This window comes from Labeo rohita, chromosome 3 (assembly GCF_022985175.1).
Source record: "Labeo rohita strain BAU-BD-2019 chromosome 3, IGBB_LRoh.1.0, whole genome shotgun sequence".
Classification (NCBI taxonomy): domain Eukaryota; kingdom Metazoa; phylum Chordata; class Actinopteri; order Cypriniformes; family Cyprinidae; genus Labeo; species Labeo rohita.
Genome location: NC_066871.1, coordinates 45396182 through 45418213, shown reverse-complemented (window position 1 = coordinate 45418213; position 22032 = coordinate 45396182). Strand labels below are relative to the sequence as shown.

The 22032-nt window shown below is 38.7% G+C and overlaps 2 protein-coding genes across 2 annotated transcripts; one reads left to right on the top strand and one right to left on the bottom strand.

Moving 5' to 3' along the window:
• Positions 1-1603: 1603 nt before the first annotated feature.
• On the top strand, positions 1604-6178 carry LOC127162769 (chymotrypsin-like elastase family member 2A). The gene is made up of 6 exons (XM_051105617.1): positions 1604-1634; positions 1746-1766; positions 1866-2028; positions 2118-2386; positions 2505-2641; positions 5933-6178. Exons 1-6 carry the CDS (start codon positions 1604-1606, stop codon positions 6176-6178), a joined length of 867 nt encoding a protein of 288 aa, XP_050961574.1.
• A 2046-nt stretch (positions 6179-8224) lies between these two features.
• Positions 8225-13180, bottom strand: LOC127162888 (galectin-9). The gene is made up of 8 exons (XM_051105806.1): positions 12928-13180; positions 12594-12682; positions 11926-12112; positions 10236-10352; positions 9568-9597; positions 9391-9479; positions 9085-9241; positions 8225-8865 (listed from the first exon to the last, which is right to left on the bottom strand). The coding sequence occupies exons 1-8, from the start codon at positions 12961-12963 to the stop codon at positions 8719-8721; spliced, it is 852 nt and encodes a 283-aa protein (XP_050961763.1). The 5' UTR covers positions 12964-13180; the 3' UTR covers positions 8225-8718.
• Between the last annotated feature and the right edge of the window lie 8852 nt (positions 13181-22032).

Sequence of the window (22032 nt, the reverse complement as noted above, 5' to 3'; positions counted from 1 at the left end):
TAGTGAGAGTTGGTCTCTAAACTAAAGTGTTACCAGTTGTCAGGTGTCGTGTGCGGGAAGGAGGAGTAGGGACGAGGAAGTCATGAACACGCACTTTATTAATATAATCCAAACAAGGGAACATGAACGAACAGGAACAGGAACAGGAACCGCAGTGAAACCACACGCTAACACAACGAAAACAAACATTAAAAACCGACATGGAACGAGGAACTGAAACAAACTTATATAAGCAGGCTAATAAGACAAGGACAGGTGTAAGTGATTAAACAATGACATCATAATAAGAAACGGAACAGGAAAGACCAAATAAGGAGACAAGAGGGAAAACCAAAGAAACAGTCCACAGGGGTGTGACACCAGTAGTGTTAATGATGCTCTGTAATTTGCATTTTTGCACTGTTGTAACTGTCAGGGTTTGGACTGTTTCCATGTTTTCCCTCCAGCAATAGTTCCTGTTTGTCCATATTTGGTTCTATTCCTGTTATCTTTAGTTTGATTGTTAATTAGCCCCACACCTGTTTCTGTTTCCATTATGTTCCAATCTTTATAAGCCCTGGGGTTTCCTCTGTTCCTTGGTCTTGAGTTAGTGTTTATGTAGTTTGAAGTTGTTTTAGTTCTCCCCTGTGTTCTATTGGATTTATAATTAAAGATCTATTTTGGATTTCTCCATCACCGTGCACTTCTTCCAAGGCTACAGTAACAGTAACATTGCAAAGTAAATAAATGGTTTATTTTGAGATGCCGGTTTACTGTTTCATTACACTATTGTAGAAAAATGTAGAAATATTTAAATACAGATTGAATACATCTTTAAAAAAAAAAAAAAAAGGCTTATTTAATGAACTTAAAACTGTATTTTGTAAACTGAAAAAAAAATTGAGTTGCCATTACTTAAGAGTTCAAGTTGTAAACATCTAAAGTGTAATAGAACAAACAAGAATAAAATAAATTCAAATTACTTAAAAGGCTGATGCAAATAGTTGCCTCAATTTTACTGAGAAAAATGGGCACAGTATTTTTTTTAACAGGATGCCAAGAATCAGGATGCAGTTGAGTTACACTGAAGAATCTAAAAGATAATTTTGATTTATGTTCTTTTAGTTATGTTATTTATAGATTTGATGACTTAAATATTATTCCAAAATGTGGAAAATGGTAATAATTTAAATAATTTAAATAAAATAAAAAATAGTGTTCAAACTTGTATGAAGCAAAATGCTTGTAAAACACTGTAAAATAATGTATATATACTGTAAAAACACTGTAAATATACTGTCTGAGAATACAATTATACAGAATGTAAAATAACTCTCACTATATAACGGGACTCCACTGTCTGACTTTATTAAACAATGTCAAGACAGGCAGGCACACAATTATATTCAGAATGTATTTATGTTCAGTAACTCTCACTATGAAAAATGTTTATGGCCATTTTAACTCTGAAATAATCCTATAGAAATCCAGAAGTATCTAATTGCACAAATGTACTGCATGTGAAACTGACCTAATTTATGTCATGAATGAAATAATCTTATTTTAATATTTTGACTAAAACCCATAAATACCATTATTCAGGTGAAAAGATTTTATTGTTTTCATGCCAGTAGACTTCAGCACTGATATAACAGGTGAAATAGTGATTGTGGGCTACAAAACCAGTTTATCAGCTTTGTCCTGATGATAGTCTTCTTACTTTGTCTTTGCCTTTGACTTTGCCTTCTTACTTTGTCTCTGCACAGGTTCCTTCTGCCAGTTAGATGGTAAGTTTTCATAATGACTTTAAAACTTGCAGAAATGTGTCTTCTGTGTCTGTGATGCATTTTAAGAAGGACATCTAACATCTTGCTTTCTCTCATCAGTATGTGGTCAAGCCTCCCTCAGTGACAGGATTGTTGGAGGGGTGAATGCGACGTCAGGGGCTTGGCCATGGCAGGTCAGCATTCATGTCGGCTTTGGCCATAACTGTGGCGGGACTCTCATCACTAAAGACTGGGTTTTATCTGCAGCTCGCTGCTTCCAGAAGTATGAAGTTTAAGGTTTAAATAATAAATACTTTCTGTAGTTTGTAGATTGATAGTAGTGGGATTAAAACAGACTTTCTCTATTTACAGTTTCCTTTTCTTTAAAGCTGTGATGTACTTTGGTCGCCTGAGCCAATCTGGCACAAACCCTTATGAGACGTCCAGGACAGCGAGTCAAATCATCAAGCATCCTCTCTTTGACTATCCAAATCCTGACAATGACATAGCACTGGTCAAGCTCTCCTCCTCTGTGACTTTCTCTGATTACATTAGGCCAGTCTGTCTGGCAGCGGCTGGTAGTGTATTTGCTGCAGGTACGGAGAGCTGGGTCACTGGATGGGGCCTGCTGCAACCTGAAGGTGGGTGAACCTTTGCTTGAACAGTTATACTGAACACAAACAATACTGTAAACCTCAACAACTGACATAGAAATGGTTTTTAAAAGTCATTAAATATGTCCTTTCATCTGTGTCTCAGGCCCACCCTCTAATATACTGCAGGAGGTGATGATACAAGTTGTGAGCAACAGTGAGTGTGCTAATGTTTATGAAGGGGTCACAAGCATCACAAGCAATATGATTTGTGCTGGACAGGAAGGGAAAAGTATTTGTCCGGTAAGATACCAATAATTAATTTTTAACCCTTTTTAATCCAAAGCAATTTACTAAAACACCTGCAAACTTTTTCACTGCTAACCTTGTTGCTTTAATTTAGCCCCATCTTAAACTCATACACTATGACTGCTTTTTAATCCACCTGATCTGCAAAGGAAAACATAGATTTAGAACCATGGACAGAAACCACAAAGAACCCCACAGTATACAGCAGACCTGCTTTTGGTCTTTGATAGTTTATCACACTCTTGTAGATGTTTGGAGAGAATCTTTTCCTGGGGTTAGGCAATATACCTGGGTGAAAGTAAACTCCAAGATGTTATCTATGGCCTGGATAAGATCTATGTATAACAAAGTAAAAGAGACCACTTCTATAATAGCTGTATATTTCCTACTGCTTTGTCTGTATCACGGACTGTGTCAATGAACCCGCACAAAGATAAAGATAAAGGTTAACAGTCTTTTTCATCCACAAAGGTTAATCCGAACAGGGACAGATGGTGACACAAACACATTGACATTTAAGACCCGACAAACTCAAACTGAAAAGACAGGAACTTAAGTACACAGAGAACAATTAGGATATTTAATGAGACACACCTGAACATAATGACATCAAATCAATAACTGTGACAACAAACAGATAAGGGAAAAGGTGCAAACAGAAAGTTCAAACCAACAGAACTGTGACAGATTGCCCCCAACAAAGACAGGCAGAAGAAAGAGGTTTTGGGGGTGGCCGGATGACTGGGAGGAGGAAGATGACCAGAGTCCAGGGTGGTGACTATGGAGGGAGGAGCCAGGGTGAAACAGACAGAGGGAAGAGCCAGGGTGGAGCCCGGAGCAGGAGGAGACAAGAGACGCTCTAGAGCCCCACCATGGAGACAGCCCAAGGTGGAGCTGATGGAGGGAGGACCCATGGTGGAGAAAAAGCAGTGTTGGGAAAGTTACTTTGGAAATGTAATAGGTTACAGATTACATGTTACTCTATTCAAAATGTAATAAGTAGTGTAACTTTTTGATTACTTTATAAAAGTAATGTAACTTATTACATTTGATTACTTTTTGATTACTTTTCTAAATTTCTAATATTTTCAACTGTTAATCATTTAGAAACATTTAAAGCAGGCAGAGTTAACCTTACAGTAGCACTCAACACTGATTACTGTCAGACCTTTAACACTTGAATTAAGATCATAAGTAAAAGGATTATATATATCTTTATTTTGTGATAACAACTGGCTGGATGTATGTTATCCTACTTATAACACAGTTGCTTGCCACACAAGTAAATAATTAGACATTGTGAAAACCGTGTGGTAACTCTGAACTGAAGTTTCAGAGGACCAGTGTGGAGCCGGAGGGAGGGAGGAGCCCAACAGTGCCAGAGGGACAGAGGGATGAGGCGAAGCTAGACGAGTGTAGTCCAGAGGCGAGGGCAGGTCAACAACCGACCAAGGCGGAGCTGGAGGGACGAGGGAGCCCGGTGGAGATGGTAGACTGACGTGCCATGGCAGAGGAGGGGGAGCTGTTATCCATGTTGGAGCCGATGGGTCAATGACCCGAGGCTGAGTCTGGATCTTGGAGGTTGGAAGCGGAGACCTGGGATCCGCTGACCTCGATGGAGCTAGAGACTGACAGGCCCGAAGTGAATATGCTCAACAGACAGAGAGCTGAGGATGAGCTGGGACTGGCAGGATGCAGCAGCAGTGGGACAGAGGGTGACAGAGGACACAGAAGAGGAGGCGGGAGCGTAAGGCTGGGTGGGAGCTCGTGACAGACGGGGTCCTCCAGGACGGTGTATGCCGCCCACACACACCAAATCGCAACTCCCAACACCGAAAGCACAGCAGACAGGGGAATGACCTCTGTGGTTGTGACAGGGCAAACAGACAGTTCAAAACTGCTTTCTAGTGGCGAGGATGGGCAGACTGTTCAGGACAGACAGTTCAGGCACACCTCTGTGCTTGTGACAGGACAGAAGACAGTTCAGGGCAGACAGTTGTCATACCTCCATGGTTATGACCACTTTAGGAGGAGCACTGGTGGTGGTGTGCGTGGCCCAGACACACGATATGGCAACCCCATTAAAGGAAAAACCTCTGACAGGGGAATGACCTCCGTGGTCGTGACAGGACAGACAGGTAAATCAAGGCAGACAGACAGTTCAGGCACAACCTTCGTGGTTGTTTAAGAACGAACAGGGAGTTCATAAACAGCCTCCATGGCCATAACAGTACAGGCAGACGATGACCAAAGACTGGGTATTTCAGAAACAAGTCTTTAAAATCCTTATTCTGGTCAGACATCGGATTGAGGCTCTGGCTCTGGGGCGATCCTCAGCTCTGTTGTTCCTCTTGGCAATGGCTCATCGGTTACAGTGGGCACTGTTTCGGGAGTGGGGCTGGTGTCATCCGTGTCAGCGGAAAAGATGGTCAGGGGCGATTCACAGGATACCAGCACCCACTCCACGTAGTCTGTGAAGCTCCATCGAGAGCCGTCTCCGGACAACTGCACTTGTGTGGCGGTGTTAAGGCTGATGTGCAGGAACATCCACAAGCAGTCATCCAGGAATATGATCTGTTTCCCTGCTCCAGGCCACGCAGGTTAACAGCAGCAAAGTGATCCATAAAAGAAAACAAAAAACTGGCAAAAATGGGGTAAACATGATGGGTATATTTCTTGTGTGGTCGGGTATTCTGTCACGGGTACTGTGTCAATAAACACACATGAAGACGATGAGAAAGGTTAACAGTCTTTAATTAATTCACAGGCAGGTCCATACAAGAGAAGGCTGGAGAGACACATAAAGTTGAAGTTTAAGACCCTACCAACTCAAACTGTATAGACAGGGATTTAAGCACACAGACCAAACTAAGATAATTAACGAGACACACCTGAACATAATGATGACATCAAATCAATAACCATGACAACAAACAGATCAGGGAAAACAGAAAGTCTAAACTAACAGAACTGTGACATAATTTTCTGTTTATTGATGTAATCACTGCAGAGAGCACTTTCAAGCATTTATATTGAAAAAAAAAAATAATAGCAGATTATTATTAGATCACAACTTTGTGCACTCTTTGACTAATTTCTGGGAGATGTGGATGATGAGGATGCAGAAGCAAGGAAACAAGGAAGCACCAGTTTGAGTACTGAGAAGCACCATTGGTGTTAGACACAGGGCTGACATACTTTCACCATTGGGCTACTAATGCATATCAATGCTTTTGTTCACTTTATACTGTCAGAGATATAAATGATGAATGTCTGTCTATACAGGGAGACTCTGGAGGTCCAATGCTCAGTAGGAAAGGCTCCTTATGGATTCAGTCTGGCATCATGAGTTTTTCTAGAAACCTGTGTAATGACCTCAAATATCCCAGTGGGTTTACAAGAGTCTCTCAGTACCAGGACTGGATCAAGTTGTACATGGACAGCAACCCGCCTGGATTTGTTGAATTTAACACTGACATTCATCATTCCTTTCACCTTCAACAACCATCTTGCCTCTCAGAGATTCTTTGAACAGTAATTCTCAGGCTTCTGTTATGAAGAGGACAGTTCTGCTGTAGATGCTCTCATACATATGGGAAAAAGGGCAGTGTTTTTTATTTTATTCAATTTATTTATTTATTTATTATTATTATTTTTTTTAATAACAATACTACATTATTTTTATGTTTATATGTCTGATAACCATCATAACCAATATAGTGTCTGGAGCTTTGTAATGTAATCATGAATACAGTATGTAATCTTTAATCAATTCCCAATGACTGTGAGGTGCCCAGGTTCTGTGGCTACAAAACATGCCCAAAATGATCAGGCCTCCTCCAGCATGCTTGTCTTTTGGTATGACGTATTTGTGCTGATATGCTCTTTAGGTTTTCACCAAACTTGGCGCTGTGCATTATGGCCAAACATCTCCACTTCGGTCTCGTCTGTTCAAAGGACATTATTCTAGAAGACTTGTGTTTTGTTCAGATGCAACTTTGCAGACCTAAACCGTGCTGCAATGTTTTTTTTTTTTTTAGATAGAAGATGCTTTCTTCTGCCAAGCCTTCCAAACATGCCATTTTTGTCCCATATTTTTCTAATGGTATTGTCATGAACTTTATCATTTAACATGTTAACTGAGGCCTGTAGAGTCTGAGGTGTAGTTCTTGGGTTGTCTGCCATTTCTCTGAGCTTTACACGGTCTGATCTTGGGGTGAATTTACTGGGACGTCCACTCCTGGAAGGAGAGGTGTCTGTTTTAAATGTCTTCCACTTGTGAATAAACTTCAAATTGTTTGGAAATGGCCGTATTACTCTTCTCAGATTGATGGCAGCAACAATTGCTTCTCTAAGATGATTGCTGATGTCTTACCTCCTTGGCATTGTGTTAACGCACACCTGAAGGCTCCAGACCAGTACACTGCCAAAGCTTATGCTTTTATAGAGGTGCTCAGACTTGCTGATGATCAGTTAATCAAAGGTATTTGATTATCAGTGCTTGACTGTTATTTACCCTCTTAATTCCAGTGTTAACAGTAAGGGTGTCCTAACTTTGTCACACATGGCTTTTCCATTTTGGCTTTATTTTTGTTCAGCAAATAATGACAAGGTGTAATTTGTCCTGTCCTTGTTCATCTGAGGTTTTATTTTCAAAATTTTTAAGACCAGCCAAGGACCAGTTTTTTTTTTGGAATTCAATAGGGTGTCCAAACTTTTTCACATTTTGGTCAAACCACCCAGCACTATGAATCATATAAATCAACATCAGTATCAATATTAACAGAATGCTTTCAACTGTTTCTGTTACCATTATTTATTTTTGAAAGAATTTACATTGTTATTTTTCGTATTTCTCAATATCTGAGTATATTTGATTAAAGATGCAGAATAATGTTAGGATTATGTAAATGTAATGTAAAAAAATTGTGCATTACCATTAGTTTTTTTTTATGATGTAAAAACAAACGTAAATGTTTAGATGTGTCAATTAGTATAAAAACTAACTGATATAGTTTTGATTTTGGTAGATCAGCTCCTCCCACTGAAATCATATTATCAGTGAAGCTCCTCCCAACACAGTATAATCAGTGAGGCCCCTCCCACTGTAATTCAGCAGTAAATGCTGAAATATTCCCACCAGTTTACAAGTGAAGACCAGCATCAAATCATCAGGAAGAGCTGAAATCTGCAAAGACTGAATTGAATAAAGAGGACAGAGAGAATTGTGATGTATTAAGTGTGTGTGTTGGTAATCCTATACGTTATGGGGACCAAATGTAAATTTTGGTCTTGCGAATATATATGTTTTATACATTTTTTTTTTTTTTTTTTTTTTTTTTCAATAACATCTTCAAGTTGTTTGTCATGATTATGTTTTAAATCGTGATAAAATACCTGGCATATCAATTCAAATAGTTTCAAATGAAGCCAAAGTATATTAATAAATGCATGTAATAGAAATCTTTCACTTGCTGATGTAAAATTAGTGCGGCCTTACTGACATCTAGTGGTGAAATTGAGCAACTGACTGAAAACCATAACGGATTTATTATAGCAGATGACAGTCAACAATAATAAGGAACAGTTTGACAGTTTATTTGATAAAACTGAATGACACCATATGCATTATAAACAGGATTATATCCTTAAATTATGCATGCATAATGAGTCGATGTTTTATTTATTTATTCATTTAGCGACTTATCAACTATAATAAAGCCTGTAGATAATTGCTTCTATAGGTAGACGTGTGGGGGTGCATTGGTCTTTCCTCCCTCCCTAGCGCCGCCCATGGATAATTTTATTGTTAGTTTTTAATATTTAGCAAACAGTTTGTTTCATACATTTAGTTCAACAGCATTATCATTATGTTTTAATGTCCTTCAAGGTGAATCAAGACTTTTTATTGGGCTCAGCAGCTACTGCTTCACTTATTACTAAACCAGACTAACTTTCTTATCTTGTTTATTTTTCATTATTTTCTCACTGAAGTTATGATCAATCATATGATAATATGGCATTTGCTTATATAGTTTCCCGTTTTCCCGTACATCTAGATGAAATTCTTGTTAGGGCTGCACAAATGTCAGCTGCACGTCTCCTCGGATGTCCAAAACATCAATCTCCTCCAGTTTAGTGAAGCGATGGTTGTAAGTGTGAGCTTTCTCACCATTGACAAACACCTCGTATTCATGCTGACCGCAAAAAATGGTGACCTGAAATTGTACATACAAGACAAAAATGTAAAACCATTCAATATGGCAAACTTTAAATGCAGATATATTCTAAATGTCTGGTCTTGGTGGAATAGATATGCTATCAGAGTAAGAATGCGACTTGCACATGCTGCACCCTAATTGTACAGTTGTTGTCCAGTCTATATTCAGTCATATCCACAATCATATTCATTTAAACAGAAAGCCGTATATGTTTACCAGCATCGGTTCCCCCTTTTTAAATGGCATGGGTTCAGATCTTTCCTCCGTGCCCCAAATCCCATCCTCATAAGTGTTGCGCACAACCACATTCTGATCAAAACGAGGACTGTAGTCAAACGCAATTCCATGTTTGTGTCGTAAACTAATTACGATTCTGTTGGAGAAAGAAAAGGACATGATATTATATCTTTTAAGAAAAGTCACTGATCAGAAGTCATATTGAAATTTCAGGGATATTAGACATTTTTTAAACAGCTGGTGTGTTGTCGTATAAACATCAGAGAGAAATGAGACTTGTCAAACCTATATGGTTGAGACGGGATAAACCCTTGGACGATGATGACTTTGCCAGCATGAAGTCCACCATGGATGACACTTTTATACGGGACTTTCTGATTGTGGATTAAATGAATGTAAATATTTATAATATACTATACAGTGTGATACTGTATGAACTATTTAGCCTTTCTGATAACTTACAAAAGATCCTGGAGGTGCAACAAGATGGGGCTGGAAGTAAAATGAAATTTAGAGGTCAGTAACACATTTAGAAGAATTCTGATATTAAATCTAAGTGACTTTCAAGAAAACTGCTAAATTATTTGTGTCATTATGTAATAAGGTGAAGAACAAATGCAAGGGAGCTGATATGTATCTCCCGTAAAAGGATATCAGTGATAACCCTGGAAAACAAAAGTGTATAGGGGTATAGGTTTGGTCTGAAAGCTGAAAATGTTAATCAGGAGACAAACCTAAGATTTATTTAACTATGTTTTTTTTTTTAAACATACCAGCAATGAATTAAAAAAACTAAAATAATAATAATAAAAAAAAAAAAAAAAGGTGGAACACTTTATACGACTGCTTGCAATGCAGCTCTGAAATCGCTCCAGTGTCCTGCCTATATTTATTGCATTATATGTGGGTTTCTATGTTGTTGTTATGTAACTGTTTCCAGTTTTGTGTGCCATATGCATTAAATGTTTAGTGAACGCGGTGTCAGCAACCATAGGCATAACGTCTAAAACTATGTTACTGCTAATAAGATCAATAAATAACCTGTCCATCTATCAAAATAGGAAAAGAAATGCTGATATTACTGTAATATGTTCAATCGTGAAATGTTAAAAGTGCATTTTACTTCTTACCGCATGTTGGAAGGCAACTAAATTCAGCTCCACCTTTCCATCCACATGAAATGTGTCCACCGATTTGAATGGTACAAGGTGCTTGTACTCCGAATAGGGTTTTCCATCGGTACTTACCTAAAAAAAAAAAAAAAAAAAAAAGTTAAAAAGTCCTGTCAGGACTATCCCAGGGGCTCTAGGAACGTGGTTGAGAACCACTGTCTTCGGATAGACAGAACTGAACCAGCATAAAGGTACTGCAGACATCATTAATGTTCTTAATTTAATGTAGCAACAGTCTGTTTTAAAGAGTAATATCAGAAGGTCATGTCCTGACTGGACAAGAGGTGGAGCTGGGGATAGAGGAGGTTAATTAGCTCTCCAGCAAAGATGCAATAAAGCTGTTGATAAACTGAATGGACCTATATACAGTGCCTATAGAAAATCATCATACCCCTTTGAAATAGTTACATTATTTGTCATACAGCCTGAAATTAAACCCCATTCCAACTAACCTTTCCTTTATTTACAATGTTGGTCTTACAACATAAAACCAATGAAAGAAAAAACACAACAGTTCTGCAAATCTAGAATAACAGGGTTGGAAAAGTCACCAGCCCCTTGATTTAATACTTCGTAGAGCCACCTTTTGCATTAATTACAGCCATCAGTCTTTTTATAGACTTTATAGAGATGTCGGTACTAGTTTTGCACACCTTGATTTGGGAAAGTTTGCTTATTCTTCCTTGCAGAATTGCTAAAGTTCTGTCAAATTCTGTGGCGAGTGGCAATGGACTACATTTTAAACGCAATATTGTCAATATTGTTTGTTATATTTTACAACAAAACAATAGTTCCCACAAAATCCGCAACAGAACTGGTGTGCATCACCAAGCATGCCCGGCTCCAGAATCAAATCACAGAGGGTGCTTCTTAAATTAGTGAGGGTGCTTTAACCTTAACCTTAAGGCTGCATCCTCTGGAGGTCACATTTGTAGGCTGCATACGCCATAAAGAAGATCTTATTTTATAATATTAACAGTTATAAATTTGACCATTATTTTTAGTGAAGCTTATGACTCGCGGATGTAATGCTCAGTTAACTGAAATAAACCAGGCTTGATGACGTATGCAGCCTGCAAATGTAACCTCCTGTATAATTGTATAATTTTTCTTTTGACAAAAAGTAAAAACGTGTCCCACGGAGTCGAACACCATACAAGGTTAATAATACACTTCATGTGAGTGTTAAGAATATGACATAAAAGATGACACACAACTAATAAGTCTAGAAAAAAAAAAAAAAAAAAAAACTTTGCCTCTATACAGGTAATAAATGAACCTGTACATCAATTTAAGGGTATATCCCTTAATGGAAAAGGTGTGACTGCAGTCTAAGTGGGGGTAAGAAGAATGTTAAATTCCCCAGGGGGTATGCCAATGTAAAAAGTATGAGAACCACTGCTCTAAGGGGCTGATCACTTTACCAAACCAGGCATTTCACTGATTAATTTTTAATAATCCTCCAGAATTTTTTTTTAAAATTATATTTTTATTTTAATGATGAGAGTTATAATATGTACATACAGCTCAAAAAGGTCTCCAAGGTGTATATCTGACAAAAGTCAGCTTGATGTGACCTGCCAGAACTAATGCTACGCTTTATTTCATAACTATTTACAGACAATAAAGTAGAACTGAAGTCAGTGACCTTGTATGATCCCAGTGTGACGAGGATCTGGAGAACAAACAGCTGGCCTCTCTGGAAGGAAGTTTCAAACTTCCTTTCCTCTGAGCCCCACTTCTGGCTGGTGTCTTGCTCTATTTTCAGGCCACACTCATAACGAGCTTTTAAGTCCAGAGCTACAGTGGACCCATGTTGAAGATTCAAACTGAATCTGAAATAGAGAAGAAAATAACAAATAGCAAAGCACATGCCATACAATGTACAGTTACAATCGAAATGATTAAAATCAGGCTTATCAGCAAAATGTACAGACTGTTTGCAATTAATTAACAAATCAAATCAAATCAAATCACCACTTTAAACATTTGCAGTGTTGAGCTATTTAATTTACTTTTGCTGGATTTGTTCATTGCAAAGAGCTGAACATCTGTACATTTTGCTGATTTGCATAGGGGGTTCAATAATTTTGATTGCAACTATATCTCATGATGACTATCATCTAATCTTTCTGGAAATACCACAACATTCACGTTCCTGGATTAAACTGCAGGGATTCATGTTTTGCATTTGCTGTTTTTTATTACTAAATATCAAATGCATAAGAGAATGAAAACACAACAAAACTCTTTCTGATAAAACTATTATTGATCAGATAAAAACCCATTCATATTTTTACAGAGACTGTTACTCACCTGTCTGCATCTGGCAAAACCCGTCCAGATACAGTAATAATCATTCCCTCCGTCAGGCCTCCCTGGATCGGAGTAGTGAATGGGACGCTCTGTGTGGAAAGATTTCATAGACAAGATATGCCATAAAATGAATGCTTGTTCATCTTCACGTTACTTCTGCCTTTATAAATGAAGATAGCAATAATTCCAGAGTGATTTTCCCACAATAAATTATCTTTTCATGTATCTAATTGTCTACGTCAGCAACCAAAAATCAATGTATGTGGAATTTGCTAAATTACTTTCAAATAAATCATAAATATATTTTAAAAGAATTGCTTTTAGTTGCACTTACTGGGTTGAAAAATGGCAGCTGCTGAGCCAGAGCCATTTTGCTAGGTTTCAAGCTCTTCAGTCTTGATGTTTATCTTCAGTCTGGTGGGCTATTTAAGGCTGAACTCCACATGCAAAGTTAATGTTTAACATTCATGTATGCTGTCTAAAACATGGGGGGAAAATGTAAATATTGATGACACACACAATCTCAAGGGCAAAGAGCATGCACACAATGTCCTTGATGGCGCAGTCTGCGTGCATTGTGAGCGTCTTCCTATGAGTATGTGTGGATGCTCTCGTTTGGAGGGGCAGCCATCTGCTGAGCTGTGGAGGAACGTGAGTTTTTGGGGGCAACAGGTGGACCTGGCTGATAAGTTGGGTAAAGGGCTTTCCTTTTCACGCTTGTTGGTCGGAGATGAGAGCGAGCTGCTGGACGACGATGTGATTTCTTTGACATCGTTTGATCCGTAAGCCAGTGCTCTGATGGCCTCTGGTTACAGTTTCCATTAAAACCAGTACAATTCCCATTATAACCAGTAAAACCATTACTGTGATGGTTTTGGTTTATGTTGTTGTTGTTGTTTGTTTGTTTTCCAGCAGGGTATGCAAACCCCCCAGAAAATTAAGCTAGATCAAATATTGAGGGGGAAAAATGTCTAAAAACCAATATTTATGAGCAATATTAACTTATATCTTCTAAACCAGTGGTGGCCAACATTGGTCCTGCAGAGTTCAGCTCCAAAAAAAAGCGTTTAATCATCCTCTGACAAGATCTTGAGAGACACTTAATAGTCATAAAATCAGCCACCCCTGCAAACAAGCCTGTACTGGTCCTTTACGGGCACACATAGGACTAGCCTAAGGGCTGCCAGCACAGGGCCTCTGAGACTTTGCTCATTGGCAAAATGTTGGTCCCTTAGCACTGGCCCTGCATGGGCAGCCTTCACTAGGCCCACACTTTCACTTTAAATACTTTTCAGCTACTGTAACTTAAGTCTTTGGGAAAAACAGTTATTATACATCTAAAATGGATGCAGTCACCACATAACTAATGTCTATATTGTCAAAAATGTACAGTAGTTATTAGTGTGCCATTTTCACAACTTTCCCACAAACAGTTCTGTGGACTGCCATAGACTCAAGGGTGGAAGAAGAAGAAGAAGAATGCCAATGGATACAATAGGTGCCTTCGCACCTTCTGTGCTTGGTCCCTAATAAAGAAAAAAATACATCTATATAACCAATTATAAATAAATTAATGAATAAAAAATAAAAAAAAATGCATATACACATACAGGTCCTTTTCAAAAAATTAGCATATTGTGATAAAGTTCATTATTTTCTGTAATGTACTGATAAACATTAGACTTTCATATATTTTAGATTCATTACACACAACTGAAGTAGTTTCAAGCCTTTTATTGTTTTAATATTGATGATTTTGGCATACAGCTCATGAAAACCCAAAATTCCTATCTCAAAAAATTAGCATATTTCATCCGACCAATAAAAGAAAAGTGTTTTTAATACAAAAAAAAGTCAATAATTATGTTCAGTTAGGCACTCAATACTTGGTCGGGAATCCTTTTGCAGAAATGACTGCTTCAATGCGGCGTGGCATGGAGGCAATCAGCCTGTGGCACTGCTGAGGTGTTATGGAGGCCCAGGATGCTTCGATAGCGGCCTTAAGCTCATCCAGAGTGTTGGGTCTTGCGTCTCTCAACTTTTTCTTCACAATATCCCACAGATTCTCTATGGGGTTCAGGTCAGGAGAGTTGGCAGGCCAATTGAGCACAGTAATACCATGGTCAGTAAACCATTTACCAGTGGTTTTGGCACTGTGAGCAGGTGCCAGGTCGTGCTGAAAAATGAAATCTTCATCTCCATAAAGCTTTTCAGCAGATGGAAGCATGAAGTGCTCCAAAATCTCCTGATAGCTAGCTGCATTGACCGCAGCTGACATGGCACCCCAGACCATCACTGACTGTGGGTACTTGACACTGGACTTCAGGCATTTTGGCATTTCCCTCTCCCTCCAGTCTTCCTCCAGACTCTGGCACCTTGATTTCCGAATGACATGCAAAATTTGCTTTCATCCGAAAAAAGTACTTTGGACCACTGAGCAACAGTCCAGTGCTGCTTCTCTGTAGCCCAGGTCAGGCGCTTCTGCCGCTGTTTCTGGTTCAAAAGTGGCTTGACCTGGGGAATGCAGCACCTGTAGCCCATTTCCTGCACACGCCTGTACACGGTGCCTCTGGATGTTTCTACTCCAGACTCAGTCCACTGCTTCCGCAGGTCCCCCAAGGTCTGGAATCGGTCCTTCTCCACAATCTTCCTCAGGGTCCGGTCACCTCTTCTCATTGTGCAGCGTTTTCTGCCACACTTTTTCCTTCCCACAGACTTCCCACTGAGGTGCCTTGATGCAGCACTCTGGGAACAGCCTATTCGTTCAGAAATTTCTTTCTGTGTCTTACCCTCTTGCTTGAGGGTGTCAGTGATGGCCTTCTGGACAGCAGTCAGGTCGGCAGTCTTACCCATGATTGCGGTTTTGAGTAATGAACCAGGCTGGGAGTTTTTAAAAGCCTCAGGAATCTTTTGCAGGTGTTTAGAGTTAATTAGTTGATTCAGATGATTAGGTTAATAGCTCGTTTAGAGAACCTTTTCATGATATGCTAATTTTTTGAGATAGGAATTTTGGGTTTTCATGAGCTGTATGCCAAAATCATCAATATTAAAACAATAAAAGGCTTGAAACTACTTCAGTTGTGTGTAATGAATCTAAAATATATGAAAGTCTAATGTTTATCAGTACATTACAGAAAATAATGAACTTTATCACAATATGCTAATTTTTTGAAAAGGACCTGTATTTCTCAAAGTAGCTACATCATGCACCTCCAAGTGTGACGTCAGAAGCCACACTTTGCACAAAGGAGACGCTGGGCAGCTGGCTTTCTGGATGCTGGCTTTATTTTGCTATTGCATTTTGTGTTGTAGTGGTGCAGTATGTTCTGCATCATGAAGATGTGCTCAAATGGTGTGTGAGTATTTTTAAAAAAATAATTGATCTTCCTCATGTCTGCAAATAATTGTTTAGCGTACTGGCTGTTAACCCAGCCAGTCATTTCTGGATAAGTCCAATCCTCTGAAGGGCCTCTTTTAGTATCCTTAGTTTTCTTCTCATGGAAAACGTCATATAGGGTGTAGTGGTCAGATGACCCATTGATTGGGTGGCAGTTTGCATCTGTATTTGTCGTCTTTGTTTTAAGCCACGCTAAACTGACCTTTAGGTCTCCCTCACCAGCCAGCTGCAGAATGTCTGTGGTTGCTTCAGCCATCCACGCCTCATGGAATAAATGGCAATTTAGTCAGAATCATCATCATCCTACATCAGGAGACCGACTCCATTGAACCTTGCACATAAAACAGACAAGTGTACAAACAGACACCCACTCAGAGCAGGGTTGAATTCCAGAAAGCAAGGTTAATTTATCATCACACGTACCCTGAACTCTTAGTTGATTAACCCAAACCTTGCTTACTCAAGACATGCTGGCTCCAAAAACAAGTCCGGGAGTAAGCTCATGTAAGTTTATGTATGGCAAGGTGAGTTTATTACATAGCACATTTCATACACAATGGTGATTCAAAGTACTGTACATAAAATAAATTAAAATAATCATTAAAAAAATAATCACAACAATAAAAACAAGGAATTTAAGAAGACTGAAAACGATTTAAAAATTGATATGAAATACAGTGCAGTCAGTTCGGATGTAGCACAGTGTTTGTTCAGTAAATGCACAACTGAACAGATGAGTTTTGAGTTTTAGTACATCTGATCTCTTCTCGAAGTTGATTCCAACTGCAGGCAGCATAATAGATAAAAGCGGATTCCCCTTGTTTTGTGTGAACCCTTGGTATTTCTAATGGTCTTCTTAGGAAGGCCAGTGAGGACACCATTACAATAATCCACCCTGCTGGTGATAAAGGCATGAACAAGTTTTTCCAAGGCTTAACTGGAAACAAAGCATCTAATAGTATATGCTGATATCTAATATAGTATGCTGATTTAGTTACTGCTTTAACATGACTACTGAAACTAAGGTCTGTTCATCAGGAATCACACCAAGATTCCTGACTTGATTTTTAGTTATTTGACCCCTAGAGTCAAGGTATGCGTTAAGTGAAGAAAGTTGGCATTGGCAGAGGGAGTCAATGAGGCTGTAGTCATTTGGCGATAAGGCTAGGTAAATCTGGGTATCATCTGCACAGCTGTGATATGAAAATTTTAGATTTTCTCATTATGTGACTCAGTGGGAGCATATACAGGCTAAACAAGAGCGGCACAAGAATTGAGCCTTGAGGGACTCCGCATGTCATGGACAGACTGATCTCCTATACTCACATAATAACCTTGAATCCTTTTGCAGAAATGACTGCTTCAATGCGGCGTGGCATGGAGGCAAATCAGCCTGTGGCACTGCTGAGGTGTTATGGAGGCCCAGGATGCTTCGATAGCGGCCTTAAGCTCATCCAGAGTGTTGGGTCTTGCGTCTCTCAACTTTTTCTTCACAATATCCCACAGATTCTCTATGGGGTTCAGGTCAGGAGAGTTGGCAGGCCAATTGAGCACAGTAATACCATGGTCAGTAAACCATTTACCAGTGGTTTTGGCACTGTGAGCAGGTGCCAGGTCGTGCTGAAAAATGAAATCTTCATCTCCATAAAGCTTTTCAGCAGATGGAAGCATGAAGTGCTCCAAAATCTCCTGATAGCTAGCTGCATTGACCGCAGCTGACATGGCACCCCAGACCATCACTGACTGTGGGTACTTGACACTGGACTTCAGGCATTTTGGCATTTCCCTCTCCCTCCAGTCTTCCTCCAGACTCTGGCACCTTGATTTCCGAATGACATGCAAAATTTGCTTTCATCCGAAAAAAAGTACTTTGGACCACTGAGCAACAGTCCAGTGCTGCTTCTCTGTAGCCCAGGTCAGGCGCTTCTGCCGCTGTTTCTGGTTCAAAAGTGGCTTGACCTGGGGAATGCAGCACCTGTAGCCCATTTCCTGCACACGCCTGTACACGGTGCCTCTGGATGTTTCTACTCCAGACTCAGTCCACTGCTTCCGCAGGTCCCCCAAGGTCTGGAATCGGTCCTTCTCCACAATCTTCCTCAGGGTCCGGTCACCTCTTCTCATTGTGCAGCGTTTTCTGCCACACTTTTTCCTTCCCACAGACTTCCCACTGAGGTGCCTTGATGCAGCACTCTGGGAACAGCCTATTCGTTCAGAAATTTCTTTCTGTGTCTTACCCTCTTGCTTGAGGGTGTCAGTGATGGCCTTCTGGACAGCAGTCAGGTCGGCAGTCTTACCCATGATTGCAAAGTAGCTACATCATGCACCTCCAAGTGTGACGTCAGAAGCCACACTTTGCACAAAGGAGACGCTGGGCAGCTGGCTTTCTGGATGCTGGCTTTATTTTGCTATTGCATTTTGTGTTGTAGTGGTGCAGTATGTTCCGCATCATGAAGATGTGCTCAAATGGTGTGTGAGTATTTTTAAAAAAATAATTGTTCTTCCTCATGTCTGCAAATAATTGTTTAGCGTACTGGCTGTTAACCCAGCCAGTCATTTCTGGATAAGTCCAATCCTCTGAAGGGCCTCTTTTAGTATCCTTAGTTTTCTTCTCATGGAAAACGTCATATAGGGTGTAGTGGTCAGATGACCCAGTGATTGGGGGCAGTTTGCATCTGTATTTGTCGTCTTTGTTTTAAGCCACGCTAAACTGACCTTTAGGTCTCCCTCACCAGCCAGCTGCAGAATGTCTGTGGTTGCTTCAGCCATCCACGCCTCATGGAATAAATGGCAATTTAGCCAGAATCATCATCATCCTACATCAGGAGACCGACTCCATTGAACCTTGCACATAAAACAGACAAGTGTACAAACAGACACCCACTCAGAGCAGGGGTGAATTCCAGAAAGCAAGGTTAATTTATCATCACACGTACCCTGAACTCTCAGTTGATTAACCCAAACCTTGCTTACTCAAGACATGCTGGCTCCAAAAACGAGTCCGGGAGTAAGCTCATGTAAGTTTATGTATGGCAAGGTGAGTTTATTATATAGCACATTTCATACACAATGGTGATTCAAAGTACTGTACATAAAATAAATTAAAATAATCATTAAAAAAATAATCCCAACAATAAAAACAAGGAATTTAAGAAGACTGAAAACGATTTAAAAATTGATATGAAATACAGTGCAGTCAGTTCGGATGTAGCACAGTGTTTGTTCAGTAAATGCACAACTGAACAGATGAGTTTTGAGTTTTAGTACATCTGATCTCTTCTCGAAGTTGATTCCAACTGCAGGCAGCATAATAGATAAAAGCGGATTCCCCTTGTTTTGTGTGAACCCTTGGTATTTCTAATGGTCTTCTTAGGAAGGCCAGTGAGGACACCATTACAATAATCCACCCTGCTGGTGATAAAGGCATGAACAAGTTTCTCCAAGGCTTGACTGGAAACAAAGCATCTAATAGTATATGCTGATATCTAATATAGTATGCTGATTTAGTTACTGCTTTAACATGACTACTGAAACTAAGGTCTGTTCATCAGGAATCACACCAAGATTCCTGACTTGATTTTTAGTTATTTGACCCCTAGAGTCAAGGTATGCGTTAAGTGAAGAAAGTTGGCATTGGCAGAGGGAGTCAATGGGGCTGTAGTCATTTGGCGATAAGGCTAGGTAAATCTGGGTATCATCTGCATAGCTGTGATATGAAAATTGGTCCTTTCTCATTATGTGACTCAGTGGGAGCATATACAGGCTAAACAAGAGTGGCACAAGAATTGAGCCTTGAAGGACTCCGCATGTCATGGACAGACTGATCTCCTATACTCACATAATAACCTCTCTCTTCTAAGTATGACCTGAACCATTTGTGGAGCATCCCAGAAAGCCTGACCCAGTTTTCCAGTATCTCTAGAAGAATGTTATGATCTACAGTGTCAAACGCAGCACTGAGATCTAGTAGCACCAGCAGTGATATTTTGCCAGAATCAGAATTTAAACAAATATTATTTATTATCCTATCCGACCAAGTCTGTTACATAGCTACTTGTACACTTAAGTACAGTCTTGATACACTTTATTTTAAGTATCTTATGCCTATGTAATATTATGTAACTTAAGTTAAATCAAACTAAGGTGCAGTTGGATAAAGTGTACAGTATAGATACATGAAGTACACTTAAGTGCAATCTTGATACACTTTATTTTAAGTAGAATATGTCTGTGTACTTACATTTACAATTATGCTGTATAAAGTCTGCAACACATATGTAAATCTTTTGGTTACATAAGTACCTGTGTAACAGACTCGTCTGTTACATATGTGCAACAGTTGTTGATTTAACATAAGTTACATAATATTACATAGGCATAAGCTACTTAAAATAAAGTGTATCAAGACTGTATTAAGTGTACAAGTAGCACATAATTACATACTGTATGTGTAACAGTAGCTGCCTATTACATCTACATAATTACAAACTGTAACTACAGGCTAACTTAGTTACATGGTAAGTACATTTTGTTTCATGTAAGTACAATGGCTACTAATAAGTACTTAACTAGGTAATTACTCTGTATTATGGACATGGGCGTAAATTTCATTTAACAGTAGGGGGGGACAATAAATATAAAATTTCTCATGAGCAATTTTTGAAGGGGACACAAATAATACAGTCAAATTGTACTTATAAAGATATGTCCCCACAGTGAAAAACTTTGCTTCTATCACTATTATTGTAGCATGGAGACTGCGCCATTATGGTTATTTTCAAAGTTTTTCTCAGGTTCAATGACAAAGCAGATTTTTCTTCAAAACTATTTATTGCATTGTTTTTTATGTTGTTTACAGTCAAGCCATCAACATACAATAAAATTTAAACATTACTGTTATTGTGAAAAAGATATATAAAATAAGTAATGTTTTGTAACAAAATCAATTATTAAATAATATGGTAATTCAAATTGCTTTACATAAAGAAAGTAAAACTATCATAAAAAATAATCACAACAATAAAAACAAGGAATTAAAAAAAGGTTTAAAATTGTATTTAAAATTAATTAAGACACTTAGAACAGAATAGATATTGATTATACAAAAAAATACAGTGGGGTCAGTTCGGACGTAGCACAGTGCTAATTTAGTAAATGCACAGCTAAACAATATGCTAATTGTGGCCGTTAATGTTAAGTTAACATTATGCCAAGTCGTCACAAATAAAACAATGCATGGAAAATGGCTTTGTTGTGTTAGTTGTAGTGCACTATGCAACAAGCTATTGTAAACAAGCTAGCGTTAACTAGATAAGTAATAATTTAATCGCTAATATAGCAGATTCATAGAAAATTACATCGGTAATCAGCATTTTTGCCGCAACTAATTTATGAATGAGTCTGCATCAACTACATTAAAGAGAATCGCTTTACCCTACTTACTGGAGTTTTAATTGAGGTGGGGCAGCCACACACACCAACAGGTATACATACATGTTTTCACAATCCCCGATTTTTTTTTTTTTTATAATTTTTTGGGGGGACATGATTATGGGGGGACACCTTAAAATAAAGTGTTACGCCCATGATTATGGACACCTTAAAATAAAGTTACAAAATTATAGTCATAATATTTTGGGAATACAGTCTAAATATTTTAAGAATAAAGTCAAAATTTCGAGAATAAAGTCGAAATTATGAGAAATAAATTATAGCATTTAAAATTATAATCTTTTGAGTATAGCCTGCACATGCAAATGGCCCAAACTGAGAGATCACCAGAAATGATTTGAATATATTTGGGATTATTATTAGAAATCATACCAAGTGTTATACTCACAGGGACAGTATACTTGGAAATAATATTTAATTTCTTCAATTGCATTCATTTGGTCTATTTGTAGTTGCCCAACCACCCAATAAAAGCAATTAGCTTTGTGTTTTTGGTACTTTAAATGTAAAACAAAGTCTCAGCATTCAAAATTTTTCAGTTTGTAGCAAAATACAAACAATGCGTCTTCTAATAATGTGTTTTTCATGCTCTTT